General features: G+C 37.6%; 1 protein-coding gene across 1 annotated transcript in view; it reads right to left on the bottom strand.

The window, feature by feature from the left end:
• Positions 1-16,820, bottom strand: part of igsf9bb (immunoglobulin superfamily, member 9Bb) — a 160,772-nt gene extending 143,952 nt beyond the window's left edge. Inside the window, exon 1 of the mRNA XM_073824629.1 lies at positions 16,608-16,820. Coding sequence (XP_073680730.1) covers positions 16,608-16,671 — 64 coding nt within the window. The 5' untranslated portion in view covers positions 16,672-16,820. The remainder of the gene's footprint in view (positions 1-16,607) is intronic.
• Positions 16,821-17,219: the final 399 nt, after the last annotated feature.

Here is a 17,219-nt window from a genome sequence, read left to right as displayed (position 1 = left end):
ATTCTGCAAGGTGTATATAAACTTTTGACTTCAGTTCTAAGCAATAATGTACTATGTTTTTTTAAGTATGCAATATTGTACTTATTTTTTTATACCGTATGTTAAGAAAGTTGGACAGAATTTGGACAGAAATGTTTAATCGCTTGTGAAATTCCATTAAGCTAAACCATGCTCATTTGCCAGCAAAGACAGCAAATCTTACAATGGTGGGCGCACTGTGATATATGAGATTGTGAACATACCCAGGCATCTATGGCAGACGCCGACTGCTAATCCTATATTGTTGGGGAAATGTTGACTGTATTCAATCCTCTTAGTGTGCAACTTTTCATGGCTGAAGAGTCAGTGATTAATCTGCAGCCTTCCAGCATCACTTCCGCAACCAAGACAGCGGATCCAAAATCATTCCCAGGAAAATCTCTGCACATTACTGATTACACATGCTCTGCGTGGCAAACAGGATGGAAGTGAAGCTGTTTCAAAACCTTAATAGGCAGCTACGTTCGGCAACATCCACCGTTGTGGAACCTCATAAATGATCGATTCTGATCTCATACACAGGTAGAAACTCTGCAAGCCTCACAAATTGCACTCTGCATGGGAAACTCAACTTATAACTGATTTTAACAGTTTGATATTAGCATGTCACCAAGCGAACGGTATGATACTCTAATATTTTTTTTGTATTCAATCAAATACCTTTTTTTCACTGAGCTCATCATAATGCATTTTGGGATTGTCTTCACCATGAAGAATAATATATTTGTCTAAATGAGTTATTCTAGATGACAGAATAATTAAGATGTCTACTCAAATTTCCAGGGGAATAATTGTCTGAAAGTGTAATGGCTAACAATTGTACTTTGTTTCTCTTTGTGAGGAAATTCTGAGGTAAAATGTTCAATAAAGACACTTTAACAGCATAATATCATAACAAATGTGTTTCACATGACATTTGAGTGGATTTAATAGAGGCAGAAAATATCCAAATCACAAGATGGATTTCTCAGCGGTGTGCTCTGAAAAAGAAAAGAGGGAAAACTGTACTTCTGGGATTGGATGATTAAAACCTATTGTCCCCTAAACCTGCTAATACCGTCTCACTAGTTTTGAATGATTCTCAAAAATTAGGATTTCAGTTTCAAACTAATCCAAACCCATATTTTACTACAACAATTGTTGTAATTGTTTTGGATTTTGACCGGAAAATATGGATTACAACAATACAGAGGCTCATTTAAAAGAAGAACAAACTGTTACTGGCTCATTTTTACTCAAAGAAAGCAGTGCTAGTTGCTACAGCAATTCCCGGGAACACCTTTCAAAATATCAGGTCATTAATCCTATCGAATATAAAAATAACTGTGATAAAAACAGAAGCTGTATCTAAATATATTCCCAAACACATGCACAAGCAATGGCAGAAGACACCTACGATTCTCCGCGTTGGCTAGCATTATATAAGCAGCAATTGGATTCTCTGGCAATACATCTCTCTATTTCTATCTGACAGCTATTCCCTGTTTACCTCCCCTTCACCTTTTCACTATGCACACATATTATGCTTTTCGCATGCTATAGTTCATTCCGCTCCACTCTGGAGAACAGGAGAGCCTGGAAAACACGCTAACAGTAGCAAGCTAGCTCAGCAAACTGTTTTCATTTGTAATAGTGACTGCCTAAACAGTCAATAACAAGCTGTTTCCTGCCAAAATTGTTTGTTAGTGCAATGAAAGTAGTAATGAAAATGTTGGTGCAAACAGGAGAGCCCAGAATACACGCTAACAGTAGCAAGCTAGCTCAGCAAACTCTTTTCATTTGTAACAGCGATTGGCTCAACAGTCAATAGCAAGCTGTTTTCTGCCAAAATTGTTTTTTGCAGCAATGAAAGTAGTAATGAAAATGTGGTGCAATGAAAGTAGAACAGGAGAGCCCAGAAAATACGCTAACAGTAGCAAGCTAGCTCAGCTAACTGTTTTCATTTGTAATAGTGACTGGTTAAACAGTCAATAACAAGCTGTTTTCTGCCAAAATTGTTTCTTGGTGCAAAGAAAGTAGCACATGCTTCGAACAAATGCACGTCTCAGCTTGAATTTCCATGTTGCTAGTTTAGTGCTGGTACAGTAAATCTGGTGGGCTAATGGTGCTTGTTTGGCCTGCGAGAACTCTTCTGCATAGTTCAACAGAGATGAGCACCCTGCTGAAAAAAACTGCTAAAACCAACCTAGGCTGATTGGCTGGTCTTAGCTGGTTTAAGCTGGAAGTAGCTGGTTTTAGCTAGTCTCCCAAAACCCCTCTAAAACCAGCCTGGTTGACCAGCTAAAACCAGCCTAGGCATTTTTTTTAGCAGAGTAGTGCAGCAATGTGTCTGTTCCAGTTTGCCCAAAATTAAAACACACACACAGAACACATGGTCTTTTCATCTTCCAAACACAGGGGCTAAAATATGACTTGGTGTCAATCTGTCTGAAGATTACACTTTGCACATTGCAAGATGGCACAGCGAATGTCTCCTGACAACATTTCTTTCCCACTGGCTCCACAGCACTGTGAAGAAGTGTCATATCCCATGTCGCACCTTACATAACAGAAGCACATACTTACAACCCCAAATATTAATTGAACAGCAAAAATTATCACAGTAGCATAGTTTTGTAAGTCTGCTGATTTGCTGTCAAATCTGCCAGTTGATTAGAAGATGATGGCTGCACAGATTAAGCTTAATCAATAGCATTTGTGGGATAATGTTAATTACCATTTGTCCTTTCAAAAAATTTGTTCTTACACGGGAAACAACTAGGACCAAACTGTCATTCAAATAAACGCATAATTGAATACTTCATCGCTTACTTCACTACCGTGTTTACTTCCGTATGACAGCGCGCTGCAGAAGTGTTGCCAGGTCCACAATTTGCCTGTGGAACTGGACTAGTTTTTCACTCTTGCTGTGGGTTGTTTTTCAACTCAGTTACCCCCAACATGACTGGGCTAGTTTTGGACTAGTCTTGAGAGCCATTTGGTCAGTTGGACAGTTTGGTTGGAGAATTTGGTTACTTTTTGCTGTTGCCGCAGGTTGTTTTTCAACTTCATGGGTTGACGCGACCCCACTAACGTGATATTTACCCCACTGAACATGGCTGGGCTAGCTGGTTTGGACTAGTTTTGAAAAGCAATTGGGCGGATTTTGTTGTGAAAACCGGGCAACCCTTTTTGTATTGTTTTTTTGCGCATACAGGTCAGTTCAGAACCATGATGTGTTCACATTGGAAATCTGATATTGGCCACATTTAAAACAAAAATGTGAACAGCTATACAAAAAAATCGGATCTGAGCAAAAATCAGAAATGAGCACTAAGGTTTACAGTGTGAACGTAGCCTAGTATGCGTGTTCAAAGGATAATAAGGCTAAAAATCAGTTGAAAGTGTCTTCATGGCTACATTCACACTGCAGGCAAATGTGGCCCAAATCTGATTTTAAATCCGATGTAATTCAGATCTGTTTTTCTCATGAAAATGTGAACAGCACAAACCACATGGAATCTGATCTTTTTATTTCCGATTTGTGCAACTTCCATATGTGATACTTAATCCAAGTTTTGCAATGTGAACACAGTCTGAACAGTCTTCAACAGTTTGACTTTTACGTTACTCTAGCTCAACATTTGTCACGATTCTACACTCATAGGAGTCACTTCAAAGACTTTACATACATAAAGTTATCAAGACAATTGCGAAATGTAGTCAGCAGAAGAACAGTGATGTGTCAGAACTCAAAAGTATTACAGTAACAACTCTATATACAAGCCAAATGAGGGCTTGTACCATAAAACATCCTTGTCTTTATTTTTCATATTGACTGTGCATAATTTCGCTGGCTTCTAGGGCAGGTCACGCAATAAATAAACGCATAATCTTTTACTTTATGTTGCCAAGTCCACTGTTTTACTGCAGAATTTGGCTACTTTTGTTGTTTTGTTGTTGTTTTTCCAACTCCGTGAGTTGAAGTGACCCCACTAATGCAATATTTGCCCCCTGGAACGTGATTGGGCTACTATTGGACAAGTTTTGAGAAGCAATTGGGTGAATTTTGTTGTGAAAACCTGGCAACCCTGTTCGTATTCTTTCTGTTGCACATTCAAGTCAGTTCAGAACCATGATCTGATATTGGCCACATTTAAAACAACAACGTGAACAGCTATACAAGAAAATCAGATCTGAGCACTGAAAATCCGGATTTGAGCACAGCTCACAGTGTGAACTCAGCCCTAGTGTGCGTGTTCAAAGGATAATAAGGCTAAAAACAGTTAAAACGGTCTTCTTGCCTATGCTCACACTGCAGGCAAATGTGGCCCAAATCCAATTTTAACTGTGATGTGACTCAGATCTGTTTTTCTCATGAAAATGTGAACAGCACAAACCACATGGAATCTGATCTTTTCGATTCCAACTTGTGCCACTTAATCTACTTCTAAATCCAATACAGGTCAGATGTTTTGCAATGCGACCGCAGTCTGAGCAGTCATATCGGAATTCATGTGACTCCTATGTCACTCTAGATCAACATTCGTCACGATTCTGCACTCATGGGAGTCACTTAAAAGATTTTACATACCCAAAGTTATTAAGACAGTTGCAAAAGGTAGTCAATCCTTGACTTTATTTTTCACATTGCCTGTGCATAATTTCGCTGGCCTCTGTGGCAGATCACACAATAAATAAACGCATAATAATTTATTTTATGTTGCCAAGTCCACAGATTTCCCATGGGATTGGGCTACTTTTTTACTTTTGCTGCTGGTTGTTTTTCAACTTTGTGGGTTGAAGCGACTCCACTAATGTGATATTTACATCCCCAGAGCATGACTGGGGTAGTTGTGGACTAGTTTTGAAAAGCAATTTGGTGGATTTTATGAAAACCTGGCAACCCTGGTCTTTTTTTTTTTTTTTTTTTGGCGCATACGGGTCAGTTCAGAACCATGATCTGTTCACACTGGAATTCTTATATTGGCCACATATAAAACAACAATGTGAACTTGTTTTGAAATTCACGTTGTGACCCGTTCACTAATTCGTTTGTCCACAAGGTGGCGACCAACGCTTACAACTTTTAGCGCAAACCCTGGACAAGATTTCCTGCACAGATGTGTTGAGTGCCTGTGTTGTCTGGGACGTGTTTACTATTTAAAACTGGGATGTGTTTGCTTTCCTTTTAAACTGTCCTGTAACAATGTTCTTCTGCAAAAAAAAGGCCTTTGACTCTTGATCATATAGCAGCATATCAGCATAACAGTAACCGGATCACCTAACATTGTTTACAAAAGTCGAAGGTATCTCAATTTTTGTTTTATATCCCGTGTTGCACGAGGGGGGAGGTGTGTGGACGAAAGGAGGTCTGAGGTGTGGCTAAAGCGCAGATTTGTTTTGGTCTGAAATGCAGTGCTCCCATGCGACATCTAGTGGTTGAAAAATCCTATATAGCACCTTTAATTAACATCATTTTTTGATCCGGAATATACCTTTAAATTTTCTTAATGGTCTGGCTGACCTCTGAGTGAAAGAGGCAGGGCGAATATGATTGGGGTGGAAGGTTGTATAGTTTGGGGAAAGGGGAAAGTTGATCGAAGGTAGGCGCCATGCCACGAGAAGGAAAGGAGGCGGCTCAGGAGGGCCTGATTCATCACAGCCAGTCAGCATCCCGCCTGCGTCACGTCCCGTGCCAGGTCTCCACCGCAGCACACAGTGAGCAAACACATGGACTCGTGGCGAATGATGAATCTAATTTTAACAGATCTATAGCACAGCCAGACAGATTGAGAGAGATAGATGCAGAGATAGCGATCACTCTGAATTGATTGCCTTCTGAAGAATGGTGGCGGAGGAGAGGAAAATCAGGGCTGGGGGGAAAGCGAGAGAGGCGACGACTGAGAAAGAGAGTATCCTGGGCGGAGAGCCTGGGATACAGTACTGAAGTATCTCATGGCCAGAGTATGAATGTTTAATGGACGTGGTGGAGCCGGGCGGGAGGAAACAGAGTGCGCAGCATCAATGGACAGCTGAAAAATGAGACGTGAGGGGAAGCGGTCCAGTCAGGGGGCGGGGAGAGAAGCGATCAGCACGCTGCCTGGCTGCCTGCCGGGCCCACGCACGTCAGCAGAGTCACAGGCTCACACACGCTTTCTACATCTCTGTCAATTCATTGTGAAGTCCAGCAGACTTTCCTGACACAAATGATACAGCGGGATCTGAAAGAGTACATGCAGTCTGGCATCTTGATCTCATTGCTGACTGATGGTGATAGTGTCCCGTATTACGCTGTGTTCTGTGCAGATGCCAAGGATAACATGATGAATAATAAAAGGTATCTTTTCCATATATCCCAGAGTTTTTGTCCTAATCATCTATGATTTCTGTAGTCTCATGCTGAGTAGCCCAACCACACTGAAATCTCATTGGACAGAACTAACACTCCTTAATAGGGAGGCACCAGTAATTATATTCAATACTATTTTGACAAAAAAGGGCATTTAACTAAACACAGTGAATTTAGGCATCAAAGCATCAAGTACAGTATATAAAATAGTTATTAATTTAAAATTAGCTAAAAAGTACATTTAACAGTTTTATATAGTGTTTTAAAAATTAACTCAGATTAGGAAATAAGCATGTACAATTAAGTATCCATGATATATTAAAAGTTAAACATCTCTAAAATGAGCCAACATGCAATACTGACAGAGCTGGGTAGTAACTGATTACAAGTAATCTGGATTATGTAACCAGAATATAAAAATTATGTAATTTATTCCTCTTTAAAAGAAAAGAAGTATCATATTTTTGCAAAGTGACCCACATTTGTTTTTTCACCACTGAAAATGTGTACAATTTAACAATTTACTCCTGGAGCCATATTGCGTTTTCAATATCTCTGGAACCTAACTACACAGAGCCTTAAAAATCAAGATGCCAAAAGTAAAGTTTGTTAAGACCCAAAAACCTTCGAGTAAAAACTTGAAAAGTTTTTTAATGGTCACCATTGGCACAAAATGCAACAAAGATAGCTAAGGTCAACAGACTTACCAATATCTGTGTAAAAATAACATTATGATGCTGTCATCTTTCTGAAGTAATTTTTACCCCCTTGTAATTTGGATCTGAATCTCAGCTGATAGTTGCCATTTTGACTCCCCTCTTCAAATATTCCTTTCCAAAATAGCCTACCGCTTATATACACTCAGAAAGTCGTCAAGTTTTGTGGACATTCACAAAAAGACCAGTCATTAGTCAGGTGGCATTTAGTTTTCAACCACTGAAAATGGGGAATATTCAAAAATCTGGACATGGAGCCTCAATGAGAAGCCCATACCTCTGGGACTGAACGATGTAGGGCCTTGAAATAATGATTTCAAAAGAAAAGTTCATTAAGAACTCAAATCTAGAAGCATATTGCGATATCTTTAATATATCTTCAGTAATAAGCATGCAAACTTTGGAAAAATAATATTTGTCATTAGAGAAGTCTGTTTAACGCAGTTGTCTTGACAGAAGGAAACAAGATACATATCTAGTTTAAACATTATTGGTTCTTCAGACATTTCTCTTTAAAGGAAAAGAAGTGTCATAGTTTTGCAAAGTGACCCACATTTGTATTTTAACCACTGAAAATGTGTACAATTTAAAAATTTACTCCTGGAGCCATATTGCGTTTTCAATATCTCTGGAACCTAACTACACAGAGCCTTAAAAATGACAATGCCAAAAGGAAAGTTTGTTAAGACCCAATATCTAAAAGGGCATTAAGATATCTTTAATACTTCTTGAGTTACAGACATGCAAACTTTGGAGTAAAAACTTGAAAAGTTCTGTTTTTTGTTGTCACAAAATTCAACAAAGATTGCTAAAGTCAACAGATTTTACTAACAGACCTACCAATCTCTGTGTAAAAATAACATTATGATGCTGCCATCTTTCTGAAGTCATTTTTACCCCCTTGTAATTTGGCTCTGAATCTCAGGTGAAAATTGCCATTTTGACCCTCCTCCACAAAATAGTGGATTAAAAATAGTGGATTCATCCATGACATTTATGTCTATCTTTCTTCAGAAAAAATATTAGCAATATCAAAAATTTCAGCCGGGCTTGAGTTGACACAGAATGACCCAACATATTTTGAAATAAAAATATTTTGTAACATTACAAATGCCTTTAATATCCATTTAAAGCATCCCTGCTGAATAAAAGTAGACCTTTTAACAGTAGAGTACCCAACCCAAGACTTTTCATACTGCAAAAAACCTAACTTGACTCCTGTTATACTACTAATATCCCACTGAAGCAAATTCTGAACCACCAAAAGAATTTATACCATGTTTCTACCACGTGCTGAATCATGATTCTTCCTCTGCTCCCCCGACGCTGAGTCAGACTAAACACCTCCAACCAGCATCACTCCTCCATTAGTCAGCATTCTAACCACACTGCTGGAGTACCATCTTCCAAGTGTCCTTGAGTGTCATCATTTTCAATTGTGCCAATCAAAAAGAGACATTTCTGTTTCTGAAATCAAGAAGTGTTTCAAGATATCACCACATTATAGCATCATCCACAAACTACAGAGAAACAAGGTTCTCCACGCACAACGGCCCTCTGAGATAACTGACGATCCTTTTGGTGTGCTGTAGGCCGTGGCAACATCACAGATGCAGATCTGAACAAGAGCAAAGAGCATATCGATCAATAGGCCCATGCTCTCAATTCTTTAAAGATCAAAGGCTTTCTGCTCAGTGATATCCACAGACGTTAAGCTGTAGCTTTTACAGACCAAGAGGCTGCTTTCCACTGACTAAACACACAGTACATGGAAAAACCCCAGATTTCTCTTCATATAATGGACTTCTATAGTGCCCCCGAGTTTGAACTTCCAAAATGCTGTTTAAACGCAGCTTCAAAGGGCTCTAAATGATCCCAGCCGAGGAAGAAGGGTCTTATCTAGCGAAACGATCAATTATTTTTTAAAAACATATACAACTTATATACTTTTTATTCTCAAACGCTTGTCTTGCTGAGCTAGACAAGATGAGCATTTGAGGTTAAAAAGTATATAAATTGTAAATTTATTTTAGAAAATAACCCATTGTTTTGCTAGATTAGACCCTTCTTCCTTGACTGGGATCGTTTAGAGCCCTTTGAAGCTGCGTTTTGGAAGTTCAAACTCAGAGGCACCACAGAAGTCCATTCTATGGAGAGAAATCCTGAAATGTTCTTACGACTGAAGAAAGAAAGACATGAACACCTTGGATGACAAGGGGGTGAGTACAATATCTGTAAATTTTTGTTCTGAAAGTGAACTACTCTAAGTGGTGGTAGCAATGTCAAAGTCACATTGCATAATAGCATCTGCCAAACGCATACATGATTGTTTTACACCGCTGTATAAAATCTAGATCTTGGATGACATTTAAATGGAGTCAGTGTGAGAACCTTGACATAAATAAAACAGTCATCTGGCATGTTCTCCAACATGGGAGGGGAAGGTTTTCATCTGTTGATGAGCTTGAATTAGAAACATACCGTCTTTACTTCAACGCCAGAGCTAAGTCATGCATAATTAACCAAATTCCACAGGGCTCTTTTGAAGGTATCTATATATGGAACATCTTCCGCTAGTGTTGTCTTGCATGCATCTATCAGACAGAGGAAGAGGAAGATTGCATTTGGGGGGGAGGGGGACCTGAGTCAATGCTGGCCCAAATACCAGCTGATTGACATATAAGGGTTAGTGACTTTTATGGAACGAGCCCTTCGCCTTGGGCCAGCGGTGGCCTGTTACTTCCTATCCACATCAATTGGGATGCAGAACTGCCTTTAGTGAAATATTGATGCTAGAGCACTCAAGGTTCACGGGGTATCTACAGGATGTGTGTGGTGAGTGATTTCTTTGAGGAAGATATTAAGAAAATATCTTAGGAGACCAGGGTTTGAAGTTATAGACCTTAGGGGTAGTGCTTTATTTAATTTCTGACAGTAATGAAACGCCTCTGTGAGGGATAGAGATGTACAGTGTCTCCAAAAAACTGTACTGTTGTTTAAGAATATACCGATTGTTCAACTGTTCAAACGTCTACGAAAACTCCATAAAACAGTTTTGAAAGTTTTAAGTTACAAAAATTATGTGATCTAGACAGTTTGTGCTAATGTAAAGAAGGTAAGACTACTCCTCACAGCTATATGTGACCCTACCTGCTCCACAAAACCAGTCATATGGGGCAATTTTTGGAAATTGAGATTTATACATCATGAATAAATAAGCTTTCCATTGATGCATGGTTTGTTAGAATAGGACAATATTTGAAAATTGCATATTACTAATCCAAAATTAGGTTTTGATATATTTACGGTAGGAAATTTACTGAATATTTTCATGGAACATAATCTTTACTTAATATCCGAATGATTTTTGACATAAAAGAAAAATCGATAATTTTGACCCATATCGCATTGTTGGCTATTCTTACAAAAATACCTGTCCTATTTATGACTGGTTTTGTGGTCCCGGGTCATTGTTATGTTATGTATATTATTTTATATTATATTTTATTTTATTTTATTCATCAATTAAACCATTTGATAAGAATTTCACAACACAAGGTTTTATCAAACAAAATATTTCTGAATAAAAAATTTTAGTTAAAATGTTTACATTACAAAATATTACAAATATTTTTCGAGAAAAAAACTTTATAATCACAATACAGCACCATTTTGAATATACTAACCATATAAATATCACAATATGATTGTACTATGATTCAGATATCAACATAATTACGGCCCTATAAAATGTGTTTTATTTTTTTCCAAATTCCGTTTTTTTCTGTTTTAATTTTTCTCAATTCTGTTTTTCCATTTAATTTTATTCAATTTCCATTTTCCAATTTTCTAGACTCTATTTTAATGGTTAAATTGAAAAAAATATAAATATATATATATATATATTCCTTTTTTTGTTTTTCAGAAATATGTGTTGTGTATTTACATTTCTGGTAAATAAATTCTAGTAAATAATTGTTTTGGTAAATATTCCTTAAAAATAATGTTTTAACAACAATTTTATTAATAGTATTATATTAAGTAATATATTTCTGTCACAATTTCTTCAAGTTAAACCAAACTTTTATTTGGATGGGCTGCTGTGAAGACCTTTAAGTTTCTGTGTGTATATGACAATAGTTTTTCTCAAAAAAAAAAAAAATGGTAAAATGCTCTTGAAGGAAGAATTTTGACTCAAATTCTAGAGATTTTGCCTCGCTGTTTTAGAGATTAATGTTTATTTGTTCATGTACTCATATATTGAGAAGGCAGATGCTGAAAACACAGCAAGCATCACTTCAGTATGTGTGTACAAAAATGAAACCGCATGTCTGCGCCATTCATTCACACAGAAACATGCAGAACAGGCAGGATTCATTTTTAAATAGTATTTTTGCAGCTTAATATTTACAGACACTAGTCCGTATTGCGGTTTGATTTAAGCATACTGACCTACTTCTGATTTATTCATCCCAAAAAAAATTTTGCATTCTGAGTCTTTGCTCAATCCCACCTGTAATGTGTTTAGGGAAACCTAAAGACTAAAGTGAGAAACAACACAGGCCGTAACTCAACAGCAAAGTTACAGAAATCATTCTATCTATATCCATTATTCTGTCCAGAAAGACAGAAGCTTGGATAATGGGCAGAATATATCCAACTTTCTAACAGTTGAACAAGTGGATAATAGAAACATCCAGTTCTGAAAGGCTCTACCCACAAATTTCTGAATGAGACAAAGTCTTCTATTGCTTCAGTGAGGAGTCTGCTTGGGCACATGCTTTATAACTGGCTGTGGTGGCAGACTAGACTGAGAGTGTTGAGGAGAGAGAGTATCAGAGACAGGAAACGGCCTTTGAAGTGCTGAGAAAGTAGAAATGGAATCCAGCCATAGACATAGATAAGACATTCACATCAGAGTCTACAGCGCTGGGGAGCTATTTGAAGATTTTTGTCAGTTTTTTCCTGTTTAAAACTGAACAAGATATCCCAAATGTACAAGCAATATGACAAAACATAATGATTCACAACCTACTGCACTTCTCAGTGTCCTAAAATATCTTGAAGATGACCATATCCCTATGGTATACAGTTGTGGTCAAAAGTTTACACACCCCTTGCAGAATCTGCTAAATGTTCATTATTTTAACAAAATAAGAGGGGTTTTATAAAATGCATGTTATTTTTTATTTAGTACTCTGCTAAATAAGATACTTTACATAAGAGATGTTTGCATCTTAAACAGTTGTTCAGAGGATGTTTAGATACACTGGGGGAAAAAAATGTGTAGAAACAATTTTCACTTAGAAATTGCTAGTAAATTTGACCAATAATAACTGGAATAAGAAATGGCAATGCTATTATCTTGTAATAGGTACTCCGTTAATCTATTTTATTTGTAACTTTAACGTAACTTTTTATTGGAAAACAAAAGAAAACACTATTTTACTTTTATATATCTTACTTTTTCTATTGTTTCCTAACTTTTTTTGTCCTATAAAAAGGTAAAAGCCCAAGAACAAATAAAAAGTAACTATAAAATGAAACACTTTTTGTGTTCTAATAGTTGAAACTCCACTTTGTTCTTTATTGCCCAAAGCATTACCCCTCACTCAGAATCACTGGAGCCAACAAAATGCATTTGAAAACTGGCTGCCTCAGCTGTGCCCTCTGTGGTTAGCATTCTGCAGCTTTCCATGCAATCAGCGCAAGTCAGCTGCTTTTCATTGTTTGATTGGAACGCCTGCCATGGATTTGGCTGGATTAAAGCTGACATTATAAATCATAATTACAAGATATCGAGAGTACCGGTCAAGAGAGCCAATGAGATGAAATATTGCAATTTGAGGGTTCTCTCTCTCTTTTTTATTTTTTTGCAATCTGTAGTATCAAGATGGAGAAACAACTCCATGACATGCTTGTGTGAGTTGTGTTGAAAACTCATCCAGATGTGATGACAGGCTGCTTGTTTGCTATATAAACAATTTTAATTTTTCCACAGAGAAGAAGCCTACACGCTTATCATTCCGCTGGATGAGGATCAAGCCATCACAGCCTGAGGATGAAAGAGAAGTGATGACTGTTGGAAAACACATCCAATGTTATCCAACACCGCTTAAAAATGAGCAGCTGTCAGGTCCCCCGCTAGCCCTCCTCTAACAGGCTTTCCATGAAACATAGACTCTGGTACAAACCTCCAGAGCAAGCTTTCTTTAGATTCTCCATTTCCAGCTGACAGCTACATCAACAACGCCTAAGGGTTAAGAATCCGGCAGAATCTAGTCTGCTAGCAGGTGCTAACTGCTAAAACAAATCACCATCATTTCACATGTATCCACATCAGCTCAAATCACATCCTGTCTGCTTAAATCAAGCAGTCAGGATTTGGCTGGTTAGCACAGCCTGTTAGCACCTTCTAGTAGATGCTGTAACTGTGGCATTGTGGAGAATAATAGGTAATTTTTCAGTAATATAATATAATATAGAATGTAATTTTAGGCAAGAATGTAGTTGTTTAGACCTCAAATATGGAATTTATATATAAAAATAGCAACTATTTGACAATTTGTTTAGACGTTTTTGAAGATGTGAGCTCCAGGCCAACAGCGACCATTTTAGCGCTCAAGTACCTGCACTGTAAAAAGTTGTCACCTGTTTCAACTTGAAAACAGTGGCAAATTTTGCAAGGACTGGCTGAGATAAAGCTGTTCTTGGCACACTGTTAAAAGATTTCACTAGTTTCAACTTAAAAACTTAAATCAACATAAAACTACAAGTAATTTCCACTCATAAGTTAATCAACTTAAAAGTACAAGTCATTTTAACTGAGTTGAAATAACTTAAAGTTTTAAGTTGATTTAACTTAAAATTTTAAGGCAGCTGCTGAACTTAAGCTTTTAAGTTGAAACTAGTGAAATCTTTTACAGTGTGCCGAGAACAGCTTTATCTCAGCCAGTCCTTGCAAAATGTGCCACTGTCTCTTATGTAGATGGTGTTACATAGAGGTATAATTAATTTTGGTTATACTAAACGCAATATTTGGTCGTATTAACTTATTACTTGTCCCAGAGCAAATCAATTTGGTTTGAAGGTAAAGTTAAGTTTCATATCTTTTTATTTTTATGTAATTAAATCCTGTAATAACTAGAGCGCTGACTTTTTACTTTTGACTGAATTATTTGCTTGTGTTTATTTTCTATTGTACAAACTCATTATACTTTTATAATGGCTATTGTTGTTCATTAATATATTATTGTTCAATAAATAATATTTTATATAACCAATATGCTGTGAAACATGTCTGCCAAATGACAGTTGTGCTGATATACAGCCATATTGCACGGCTCATATGTGACCCTGGACCAGAAAACCAATCTTAAGTATATTTGTAGCCTATACATAGGTTAAAATGATAAATTTTTCTTTTATGCCAAAAAACATTAGGATAATAAGTAAAGGTCATGTTCCATGAAGATATTTAGTAACTTTCCTACTGTAAATATATCAAAACTTAATTTTTAAATGGTAATGTGCATTGCTAAGAACTTCATTTGGACAACTTTAAAGGTTATTTTCTCAATTCTTTTTTTTTTTTTTTTTTTTTTTTGCATCGCTCAGATTTTCAAATAGTTGTATCTTGGCCAAATATTGTCTTATCCTAACAAACCATACATCAATAGAAATCTTATTTATTCAGATGATGTTTAAATCTCAGTTTAAAAAATTACCCTTATGACTGGTTTTGTGGTCCAGGGTCACATATGTTATATATTATATGGACTCACTATGGACTCATATATTATATATATATTATATTAGTTTATATTATATTAGTCACTTGTCCTTTAGGGCTCAGGTGATTGGCTCAAAACTCTTAACATGAGGAAATGCTATCTGATAACACTCTCCTGGCATTTTAAACCTTCTTGGTGCCAATCTAGATAAATTTAGATAAAAAGATCAGTTTGAGCACCTGCCAAAATGACATTCGAACAGACATGTCGATTTGGCAAAACAAGTTTAAAGGGGACAGATGTCAGGCACATCTAAGGGAAGCTGGCCTGTTCCTGAGGTGGACTGCTGGAGGTCTCAACAAGTTTAGTGCGGTCAGCTAGCACTGAGCCTCGAGGGCCTACCCGGAGCTACGCATCAGCTCATGGCACTCAGTCTGCTGCCTCCGAGTCCTCTGTATAGACAGAGCAACAAAGTAGAGATCTGGCACCCAGCCAGGTTTGTAGCTGGTGATTGCGGGCCTGTTTGCCAGCTGACAGCTTGAGACGGGAGGGTGAGGGCAGGGTGAGAGCTGCATTGGGGCTGGGATAGTGCAGCGTGACTCTGCCACACAGGAGGGAGACACTGAGCATACATAGCAAAGTGCACAGTCAGAACAGCAAGGTGAAAGATGTCTCACTCTCAGATTAAGCAGATGACACAGCTCAAGTTTAGCAAGGTGAGATGATCAAGTTATGCTTTATATACATAAACATTTGAGTTAAATATCACCTACATCTGAAGCCACGTATTGAACCTGGTACAACGGCTTTCTCAATATGGGAAATGTGTGATTATTCATAGTGCGTGCAATGAAAAAGTTCTCTTGTGATCCAAGATTGGATGCTACTTGATATACGGTCAGCAGCCCTCTAGTGGACCAATTGGAAAATGCAGGGCTATGTGAGTCCATGAACCCAACATTTGAAATAAAGACAAACCACTTATTTAAACTAATCTGAAGGTCGATGAGAAGCACAGAACTCACTTTGAATTACAATTTTGATGGCTCCTTTAGAGTTCTCTCATGTTTAGAAAGCTAAAGCCACCTGCAAGATCTAAAAAGGCATAGTATTCAAAAAATGAATAAATAAAACTGCATACAGCCAAAAACACTGATATAATAAAGATATTGAGCTATTGAGTTATACATAACATATATTCATTAAAAGCACCTCCCCATATATATTCTTAAAGCTTAAATGAATATTTAACCACAAATCTCAATCTCCTGAGGTTGTAAACCATAAAGGACAGCTATAGTTATCACAATTCTGCAATTGTACCATCTCCTGTTGGTGGGTACATAAGGACAAAATGTTCACTTTGGGGTGATCAATCCCTTTCATTTAATAGAAGACACTTATTACAAAGTATGCAAGCTTAAAGTTGCTTTAAAGAGCAGGTGAAAATGATTGAAATAGAGAGAATCAGCTCAAACCTTTTAGTTTTGCAAGACCAGATTACTTAAAAACAAGCAATGAAACAGAAATGTCACTAACCAATGACACAGCAATAATGTTTATAAATAAAAGAGAAAAATTATAATGAAAAAAGCAATAGGAAACAGGAAAGCTATATTGTTCACTTTAAAATATTCAACAGGAATAAGACAGCATTTAAAAATTAATAAATAACCCAAGATGACCCAATCCCAGAATAATTTTAATTTTAATAACGACTGACAAAAAAAAAAAAAAAAAAACTCTGCAAACTTAAGGCTGAATATAATAAATTGCACTTCAACTCACCTTGAGCAGCTGTTCCTCTGGTGCTGAATACACTTGCTATCAAAGTGGCCACATACCAAATCATAGTACTATTGCCAACCAGAGAGAAACCTCATCATATCTCAAAGTGCCCCTTTCAATAAATCATTCTCAGCCGAGCCCCTGGACGTTAGACAGACTGTCAGCTGCTGATACCCTTTTATTCATGCCCTGCATACTTTTCTCCGACGGTTCCCTTCATTCTTTCCCTCCCCTTCTTTCCTTTCGCATCCTCTCTCGATGAAATAGAGCACCTGCACCAGCGCACGGCAGCCAGACGCGGCTTGATGGCAATGCCAGCGTGAAACCAAGCATGACAATTTAGCTGTTAGCTCCGCCCCCGCTCGAATTTCATTGGCCAGTGGGGGAGGCGCCGGGGCGGGGATTGGTCGCCTCTCCGTCGCTCTCCATGTAAAAACTGAGAGCACCGCGTTTCAAGGTGAGTTGGAGCGTGAAGTGGCGTCGGAACCGCAGTATCATGCGCAAAAGCGAAGTCGTGTAAGCAGCCTGTCGGATGTCCAGCGTAGGTACAAGGCTTCGCGTGTTGCGAAAGTTAAAGGTGCGGAGGGGTAGACGTCACACTTTCATGTGTGG

The sequence above is a fragment of the Garra rufa genome, chromosome 19 (genome assembly GCF_049309525.1).
Source record: "Garra rufa chromosome 19, GarRuf1.0, whole genome shotgun sequence".
NCBI lineage: Eukaryota > Metazoa > Chordata > Actinopteri > Cypriniformes > Cyprinidae > Garra > Garra rufa.
The sequence above is the reverse complement of the archived record's forward strand: the minus strand, read 5'-3'. Positions and strand labels throughout refer to the sequence as shown.